We start from the raw sequence: 10117 nt of genomic DNA, 5'->3' as shown, positions 1-10117 counted from the left end.
AAAAAAAATAAATCTTTTGGGAACTGGCTGAAACTGGCTAAAACCTGGGGATTTGCATAGGAACTACTTGGAAATGAAACTGTGGGTATTTTTCAAATTGTTCATCATAGCTTTGTCAAAGTTCACTGACTTAGAAAAGTGTATCTGAGTTTTTTTGTTTATTTGTTTGCTTTTTACTGACAGATTGTATTTTGGCATTTGCTTCAGCTCGTTGGTAAAAAATGTTCTGAATTAGCAAAACGTACCATTTCCCTATTTATAAATGAAAACAAATTGTTCTTAATTGAAACGACTCTGAGTTTTAAACTGTCAATTATTGTCCAAAAATTAACTAAGTAAAAATAAACATTATTGTTTTTTATTTACTTATTATTCAAATCCAAGGAAGCTTCTGAAATGTCAGGAGCAAGAAAACAGCTCCTGCAGGTATTTTTAAGTCACATCTGAGCTAAGCACAGTTGAGCATGTTACTGTGGATTCCAGCTTGGCCAAGGTCTGAAGGCTACCTCTGAGGCCATCAGGTGGAGTGAGTCATTCATTCTTTTGTTGTTGTCATTGTCAGCATATTCCTTTTTCAGGAGCATTTCAATAAGATAAGAGGTGGTAGGGAGGATAAAGGCTACTGGCAGTCTCCTTTGCAAGGAATGTGTCTTGGTCTTTCTCATTCTAGTAAACTAAGTGACCTTTGCACATGATATCATAGGGGACATGTTGTAAAAGACTGAGGTGGTCAACTTTTAGATAAAAAAAAGACAGATAAAGAGTGACACTTTGTCAATGTTTCCTTTTAGCTCAAAAGCTCCCACGGAGCAATACTAGACTTGTTCAGACTCCTCTGTACTTCTCCAGCCTGAGCGTGCATTTGCAACCAGAGAACTTGGAAATAAAGTGATTTTTTAAATGGCTTCAAACAGAGGGATCCTGTCTGCTTCCCCAAAGTGTCGCTATAGCCTGGGAAAGACCTGACTGCAGCCTCTGGCTGGATTCCCACTCCTTCTATTGGGTTAAGCCCAGCCCAAGGAACTTACCTTTTCGGAAAATCAGCTTTCTGTTGGATGTCAGTGCACAAACGGTGTGATTGGGATCGCTGTTTTCCTTTTCTGTGTCGTTTTTCATCTCTGAGAAGGAAGACTTCTTGCAGATGTCTTGGATATCCTTGTCACTGACGTTTAAATCCAGGAATAGACTAATTTGCTTCACAATCTTAGGGAGATCCTGAGGTACAAGAAAAAAAAAGCTTTTATATTTCGGAGCTTATTATCAGACTTTTAATTGATATGAAACTGATCCTTTTTATTACATATCAACTTTACCACACATTTATTTGCTTTCAAGCAAAGCTAAAGATGCCATTAGACTGTGCAGATGAGAGGTACAGCAAACCTGATTCCCCTCTCACCCATACTCACAGAAAGGAGTAAATGCTGAGTGTGTGATATCAAATACGGTTGCATTGCCAATTTTACTCCTAGTTCAGGCAAAGTGTTCTCATGTCTCAGAATTGTTTCACTGGGAATAGAGAAATACTCAAAGCTCAGGTTCTGTGTAAGTAGCTTGTTTCGTTGGAGGTTTCTCTTCATAGGAGAGGTGCTCCAGCCCCAGGATGATGCGAGGGCTGGAGCACCCCTCCTATGAAGGCAGGCTGGAAAAGGTGGGGGTGTTCAGCCGAGAAGAGAAGGCTCCGGGGAGATCTTATAGCGGCCTCCAGTACCTGAAGGGGCTACAAGAAAGCTGGGGAAGGACTTTTCATATGGGCAACTAATGACAAAACAAGGGGAAATGGGTTTAAACTGAAAGAGGGGAGGTTTAGATTAGATATTAGGAAGAAGTTCTTCACCGTGAGGGTGGTCAGACACTGGAACAGGTTGCCCAAGGAAGTTGTAGATGCCCCCTCCCTGGAAGTGTTTAAGACCAGGCTGGATGAGGCTTTGAGCAACCTGGTCTAGTGGAAGGTGTCACTGCTGATGGCGGGGGGATTGGAACTAGATGATCTTTGAGGTCCCTTCCAATCCAAACCATTCTATGATTCTATGAGGTTCTGTATCTAGAGACCCAACAGGTGACTCAGGATCCAAAATGGCTTATGTTCCTCGTAGTGTAATTTTTTTTTTTTTCCAAAAAATGAACAAAACTATTTTAACAGAAACACTATCAAGTGTTTTCTGTTCACCCCAAAATTGAGTCTCTGAAAGCTAAGGCATGTTGGTATTTGAGTTTTCTTCATAGTAATTTCCTTTCATAAAAACTTATTTTCTATTCCCTCAGCCTCTTATTTTCTTCTTTATTGAGAGCACAAGTCCCACTGGCCATGACTAGTTCTGTTGTCTTACATCACTTCTAGAAAATTTCACCTGGAATGTCAAGCATAGCAGGTTAATCTGTGGCCCTTAACAGATGTCCTTGGTTGGTCTTTCCATAGGACCAAGAATGAGGAACTTAAAATTCTTCCTGTAGCCTGGGGAAAATCATGTATACGTGTCCCATTCCTGCATATATGAAATGCAACTCTCACAGGATATTTGGTATTTATATAACTTGTGCAGTCAGAATTAGCTCACTGATATAAAGGTCTGTGCAAATACAAAATATCCACAAAGACAGACATTCACATTTTCCCTTTTCTCCTTTTTCATTATAATTTGCTCTTTGATATATTAGTGATGCTAATTTACAAGTAAGGCATTCTGAAATGAGAGCAGAGAGCATATCTACCTTCTTCATGTCTTCATAGAACAAAAAGAGGATGTTTTTTTCATTTTCATGTTCTTCCCAACTTAGGAAATGATCAAACCAGGATCCACAGACAACTGAAAAGAAAACCCATGTAAAAGGGATTCATATAAACTTTATTAATAAATAACTCTTACTGTATCTCACATATTTAGGGGAATGTTCCCTTCTTAGTGTGCACCCTGTATTCCTCTAACGTGGATTAAATTCCTTTTGTGAAGTGACTCAAACTTACAGTCCATTCTTGCTTGATTTTTTATTTTTTATTTATTTATTTTGTATCAGAGATGCAGATCCTGTTCTGATATGATTTCTGCAGTGGAAATAATTTCCCAATCTAAGGAGCTGAACTGAGCAGCACAACCTTCATATGTTTGTATTAGAAGCAAAAATGACAACCTCTCTCTCTGCATCACTTCTTACATCAATTTCTGTTGTAACCAACTTAGGTATCTTTTTGTGCCATGCATAAACACACAGAAAATAGAAGGTGGCTACTAATTTACAGATAAATAAGAGATGCTTTTAAAATTTAACATGATGCTCTTTTTTTCACTATTGTATGTTCAGAGTCGATACTAAACAAGCCAAATCTTGCAAATCACTGAAGCATGTGCCTTAGGGCTACTCTGAACAGGGAAGTGTAAGTCTGAGCCAAAGCCCATGCAAGCCCATGCAAGCCAGTAGACAAATTGACTTCTGGAGCTCTGAGGTAAGCCCATGATGACTGCAATGGCACTTTTCTGTCAAAGTTTTCAAGCTGATCTATCACTGGTGCTGTTATCATTGCTATGGTTGTAGAACAGGAACAGATGTCCTCAAAGGAGTAATAAAACACTAAAAATGGGAGTGGATAACTAGGACATGGTCCTGTTGTCAGCTTCCCTGCCACCACGGCCACTCATAAAAATCTCACTCTTGTCCTTGGTCTTTGGACCCTGCTACTAAGACAACCCATCAGGCAGAGTGTGTGCTGGAGGGCTTTACAAAAGCATCTAGACTCCCTTTGAAGGGCCGCCCAAGGCTGTCCTCAAGGTTGGAGAAGGCACTACCTCTGCAAGCACAGCTCTCGGTGCAGCCTGGGGACAGGCTCCCCATGTGTCCCATTGCCCGCAGTTTGGCATGGCAATGAGCCATGTAGAGCTATCTGGGCACCTTCAAACAGAGCTCCTGCCCCACCAGCCTGCTCGCCAAGGACAGGAGCTGGCTACTGTGAGCCTGACTGCCCTCAGGTCTGCTTGGGAGGAGCTGTATACCCGTACCTCCTCCATCACTGCTTAAACCTGAATTCTTGGTGGGAAACAGTCTGTTATTGTTGTTCTCAAGACAAGGTTGGAAAGGTTTTAAACCAGGCAAATCTGCATCAGGATCAACAAATTGTCAGAGGTTTCAAAGTGTTTGTGGTCAGAAATGAAATCAGTGACTTGTCTGCGAGAATATGTTTTTTAAGACAGATGTCAAAGAGCAGCAACCTGCAAAGAGCAGTTGTGCTGAAATAATGCAGCCACTTATCAAAACATCTCCTTGCAAGGCTGAAGATAGCATCCTATTATTTGCTCTTGTTTAGTTTGGCATTAGAATTTATCCTGAACCCGCCCTCAGCTAAAGCCCTATGAATAAGGAGTTCAATAAGGACTTTTCACACAGTTCACATTTCTTAAACTCTTTCTGTGCATGGTGAGCTCATCTAAACCACAAGGAGAAAACATGACGTTCATCCTTACCGTCTCCTTTTAGGAACAAGTCAAAGAAAGCAGTCCAGGTGTCTATAGTAGGAAGGTTTGGGTTCTCTCTGTAGTAATGATACATGGAAACTGCAGTATCTTTTGGATTTCTGCTGATGTAGATCATCTGTAAATTAAGATGATATGGTTATGAAAGATGATATCCTTCCTTTATTTTAGAGGAGCCCTGTGTTTAAATGTAGCATTGTCACAGACAGTTTGCAGCGTCAAAACCCTTTCCTTTAGGATGCCTCCTTAGGTGATCATGCCATTAAAATAGAAATGTATTTTTCCCTTCTTAGGCAGGAGCCAATAGTGATTAGTAAACCATTCCATGTGGACAGAGGTGTGCTTGCTACACCTGGGTAATGTTTATTAAGAGGCTGTGTTCATTTTAACTCTTGAGTCAGTATACTATCTCCTATCTCTAACTTATGAAACTGTTTACTAATTAACGTTCACAGGACAGCTGAAAAATATAAATTTTGGCCTTTCATTCAAATTAGCTTTGTCCCAAAAGTCTGGATTTGAGCCATCCTGAGATTTTGAACTTTTAATATAAAATCTGAGAGCCAGAGCTTATTTTTAAAGACCTCCCACATTAGCGTGGGAGAAACTCAAAACTGCGACCTGGATCTGCCTCCCACATTTCAATTCTCTTCTGTTTGCCCAATATCTCTTTACAGGGTCTTCACAAAGCTTCAGCAGGAGGGGCAGAGTAACTTCACCCCCAGAACAGCCTGTAAGTACCCAAGATAACTATTTTCTAAGCCAGCACTCCAGCCACACAGAAATGGGGCCATGAGAACACCCCCCATCACTAATAATACATTTCTGATTGAAAGATGTTGGATGTTCTATTTTGTGTGGTGCCTGCTATACAAATCACCCCGTGGGAGCTGTGGGGCAGGAGGAGGACCCAGTCCCCAGCCCAAGTCTCTGCTCACACTGCCTTTGACTGCCTGTCAGCTGTGTCTCCAAAATTCACAGCAAACCACTTCTAGAAACTTTAAATCATTTAAAAATTATTAAGGATCAACAAGACAAAACAGGTTCCTAATAGACACTTAATATATCTTACTGCTTTTATATCTTTATATCAAGGTAAGGTAAATGCCTTACCTTGCATTTTTTATTCTTAAAATTGGGAGGTAACATGTTGTAGTCTAAGTGCGTTGGGATGATTCTCTTTGATGCGAGTTTATTCAGCTCCTCCAATTTGGAAATGTCTCCAAATTCAATGGGAGATGTTAGTGTCACTTGAGTATTGTAAAGCTTTGTTATAACTCCTGCAAGCCAGTGAGTGCCTGCAGAAAAGTAATTTTAAGGAAAAGAAAAAAAAAAAAAGAAAGAAAGAAAGAAAAGGGAAAAGAGAAGATTTGTTACTGAGAAAGTATTTGGAACATGAGTTTTGTTTATGGAAACAGCTTGCTAGTGCACAAGTGATACTCCTAATCCCCTAGATTCAAGAAACTTTACTTAACTGAATAATCCTAATGGCTCCAAACATATAAATAGTGGGAAAATTAGGGCTGTAGCTGAAGTACAAAGTGACTCTGTGAGAAGTGTTAATATTGGTACCAGAACAATCTCATTAGACAAACTACTTGTCAGCTGAGAAGTGATTATATTATTTTTATCATTTATTTTAGAATAACCTGTGGGGTTTTTTTTTCCTTGTAATAACTTGAGTTTGTATATTTGGAAAGTACTGACTGAGCTTCCTCTTTCGTGTGTGCTTCTGTGTGCAAGTGAGGCAGGGGAAGAGGGAATAAGAAATGGATAAATCTACAGCCAAAAGCCATACAAATGACTTAATACAACTCTTGACTTGCTCATAATTGAAAGTAGAAAGTCCTCAGGAAAATCCTTCAAGTAAAGATTTTGCTTATGAGAAAGAAATATTTGTTTGCTTTCCAGTATGAAAACACCTGAGATTATTTTGAATTAAAGAATCAATAAATTACACGTATTTTTTTTGTAATTTGGACACTTACTGACAGAATAATATATTCACATACTCAAACATCCTTCCCTGTTTCTTGTACACAGACATTTCTTAACTAGTTTAAGCAGAGAACATGAAAAAAAACACTTGAGACTTATTGCAATTAATATCTGAAAGTAGAACTTACCAGATTTGGGATAGGAAACCAAAAGGACATCATCTTCTCTAGCATCAAAAGTATCTAAGGATTTTAAAAGTTCTGGAGAAGACCTGGTGGTGAAAGGAATCCCCTTAAACATGTGAATGAGCTCTGCCTCGTTGCGGTTGGACATGGTTGCTTCAGTCTTGGATTCCTGCAAATCAGATAACAGTGAAATGATGGGGATTTAAGAGTCACTTCTAAGTCAGATGGTTTGAAGTGACAAATCGAGACTGAGCAATACAAACCTCACGCTTATATACTTTGCTACCTGCCATGGAGTCCTATCAGATATCGATTTTTCCAGGTAGTTGATAAAGGCAACTGAAATATTAGTGGTAACTTGATAAATAACTGAAATGCAGACTCATGAAAAATGTGTGTCATTTGTCATTTATTAGCTCTCCAGATAAAGTAATGACGTCAAAATGTATTAATTACAAGAATGAACATTATATGTTGGCATAAAATATGCTTAATATGATTATTCTATAAATTATTCTTTGTTGAAAGCTGGTTTACCTTCTAAGGAAAAAGCTACATCTTAAAATACTTCTTATGAATACAAAAACAATGTCTTATTTTATGTGAATGAAATATTTTTGGTTTCCTTTTACCAAATATACAACAGCCTGATTTTTCAAAAGTGCAAATCTATTCCAAATGCTTGAATTTTATGATGTTAAGGAGCTATTTTTTTGAACATTTTTGAATTTCAACCTGATTTATCTTGGAAGGCACTTAGAAGTGCAATCATTTTTTAAGTTGTCATTTATTTCTGTAAGAGGAGTACAGACAACAAAAATTGCAAATTTAAGATAATTTAAGATAGATATTTAACACTGGCTTGAATCCTGCATGTTTCATGACTACAAGTGGTTGAAGATTTTTAGATCTTTCCACAGAACATGTGAATTCATCAAAATAGAAGTTGCTTGCAGGAAAGAGGCAATTCTTAATTAATTACCTGTTTCGAAATGTGTTTTTTGACAAAATTTGAATTTGTGGAAATTGTCATTAATGGTTTTCAAACTGAAAGCTCCACTTTTGTTTAAGGTGACCTTAAGCAATGTGAATGCATCACAGTAAAATAAACAGCTCAGTTTTGAATCAAAACATTTTGGAAGGCTTACTATTTTCAATTTTCCTTTTGATGGCCACAAATTAATTTTCTCAGTTTTACATTCTTTTTCTCAAACATCCAGTGGCTTCCCTATTCTTGCTGAAAATGTCCCACAACTTATTCAGTTGAGGCCCTTCAATATCTTCAACTTGACAACCTGCATGCAAATCTTGTTTTAAAATAAAGCAGTCCTTTAGCAATTTCCCAAGTTTACCAAGGTCCCAGTTCTTTTTTTTTTTTAATCATAAATAATAATTTAGGTTTGACCTTGAGAGCTGACTACCAAATGTACCTACCTCTGGTGACCCCTGGTAAGAAGTTAATGATTAGAGATGCCTTTCCAAGAAACACTTGAGCAGTCAAGATTACTCATAAGGTGTAAGGACAGTTACCATCTTCGGTACTTTCTTCTTTCTAATTGACTCTCCAGAAAAGCCAGAAGTATAGGATTGATTTTTTCCCCCCTTTCTTATCTTTGCAGTATTACCAGCCTTCCAGTCACTGAGAAGTGAAGTCAGCAAGCCTAGATCTTCTCGCCTGTGTTGCATGTAAAGTTGCCCTGAAGCAGTTGCCGCCTGCAAAATGTGTCCTATGTCATCAGTAAACTCTGAGTTCCAGTGATGAGGGGCCAGGTGGGGATGAAAATCATGGAAAATATGATCTGGAGAGATGTTGCCTATCAGTAGGGATGAGAGGAGACGGGGGGAGTCTTTCCAGGAGGTGATCAAGTGAGTCAGTGAGGGTACAAGACACATACGGCTGCTGATGCGCAGGTAGGAGTTGGGGGATCTCTCGGTGGTGAGGAGACATAAAGATGTGCATCCACATTTTTCTCTTGCTCCCAGTTTGAAGACCTAAGCCATTGCTTCATATCTTAAGGTGTAAACCCTTAAAAATCTGTCCTCTGTCAACAGATTTCAGTTTGGTTACTTCAGGGATGCAAAGTATGTTTGGAGACATAAAAAGACCCGTTTCTGTGTTTTCTCAACATCTTTATTAGTCTGAATACAGAGATTTCTAAGGTTTCTTTTGCAGTCATTTTCCAGCCATCTACATTTAGCACGAGCTCATAAAACGGTATTACCTTGACCTAGCAAAAATAATCTTATTGCAAAACGTGTTGCGTATTCACTGTGCCTTTTCCCTTTCATTTCTTCCTGTATTCCTATTACATTTTGAGTCAGCACATTTCTCTAATCTAATCACTTGGACCTTAATTAATCATTCACAAATGAGATGGCTGAGGTGTAAAACAGAAGCGATCCAGTAGCAAAGAAAATTCCGATTCTCTTAACTCATCTTAATTGCTTTTTATACTAGCTTCTGTTTTCAGCATGCCTAATGTTAACCCAGGGGAATCCAAGTGAAATTGGTCCTCCTCAAATGCTGACTATGCTTGGAAAACAGGGCCCACCCCTGCAAGGGAACGCTATCCTGAATTGCAGTGACTTCAGAAAAAAAAAGAATATTCAGCACTTTGCAGGAAAAAGTTATTATAAAAACTATGCTAACTACCTTAGCATAAAATACATTATTTTACCTACATTATTATTATTCAGAGGGAGCACAGCTTTAAAGAATACCATGCCAAATCCTCCATCCAACTTCAATTTTCTCATTTATTGGGATACCAACACAGAATGTGGACTACAGCTGATGTGGTTTGAACTGGATGAACATAGGATTCCTGTATCTATTGCCTAGATCTCTGCCACAGGTTGCCATTGTCCTGGTCTCTGGCCCTGCTGTTGGTACAGATGGAGGAGATGTTTTACCAGCAGGTTTTACAGATACTGGCTAGCAAGAGAGCAATGTTAAACTTGGAGTTTGGGGGTTCACTGTGGTTTGAGGAAAATACAGCTTGTTAGCTGGACACTGCACTCCTGGGCTGCTTCAGTCCAGCTTCTTCCGCCTCCATGTCTGACTTACCTTCTCCCACCTATATCCTTGTCTGGGTGACTTCTTTCTGTTCCTTTAAATGACTCAGAAAATTTGACTGTTCTGTTTCTGCCTCTACCCTGCCACATCCACTTCAGGCTCACCATTCTCATCTCTGCTAGATAAAAGATAGTACCATGTACACCTCCTTCAACTGCAGATTTCTCAACTGAGGTCAGTCCCAATACTGTTCCCCTCCACACACATCTCAGGCAGCACATGCTAAAAGAAATAGTGACGCTGTGGAAAATATGCAGATAAAGTCATATGTGTTGGTTACACAAGTCAGAATTTGGAGGTACATCTATGGAGTTCTGAATGTTTTTAGCTAGCACCATCAAGCATCAGGTTTCTCATTTTTTGAAATGCCTGAAACTTGTGAAATATTTCATTCTTGTCATAGTGACTAATGAATGGAGAGGTAAAACTGACATGGCTGGTCATAAGGTTTTGTT

General features: G+C 38.9%; 1 protein-coding gene across 1 annotated transcript; it reads right to left on the bottom strand.

Annotated features, from left to right (window-relative positions):
• Nucleotides 1-1028: 1028 nt before the first annotated feature.
• LOC104517488 (sulfotransferase 6B1) lies at nt 1029-6734 on the bottom strand (the record flags this gene model as incomplete). The annotated part of the gene is made up of 5 exons (XM_010175682.1): nt 6590-6734; nt 5577-5761; nt 4455-4581; nt 2713-2807; nt 1029-1215 (listed from the first exon to the last, which is right to left on the bottom strand). Coding segments are annotated over exons 1-5 (739 nt in total), but the record flags the coding sequence as incomplete, so codon positions are not given.
• Between the last annotated feature and the right edge of the window lie 3383 nt (nt 6735-10117).

This window comes from Antrostomus carolinensis, unplaced genomic scaffold, assembly GCF_000700745.2.
Source record: "Antrostomus carolinensis isolate BGI_N321 unplaced genomic scaffold, ASM70074v2 scaffold1409, whole genome shotgun sequence".
NCBI lineage: Eukaryota > Metazoa > Chordata > Aves > Caprimulgiformes > Caprimulgidae > Antrostomus > Antrostomus carolinensis.
Note: the sequence above shows the minus strand (reverse complement) of the source record. Positions and strands in the feature narration are given on the sequence as shown.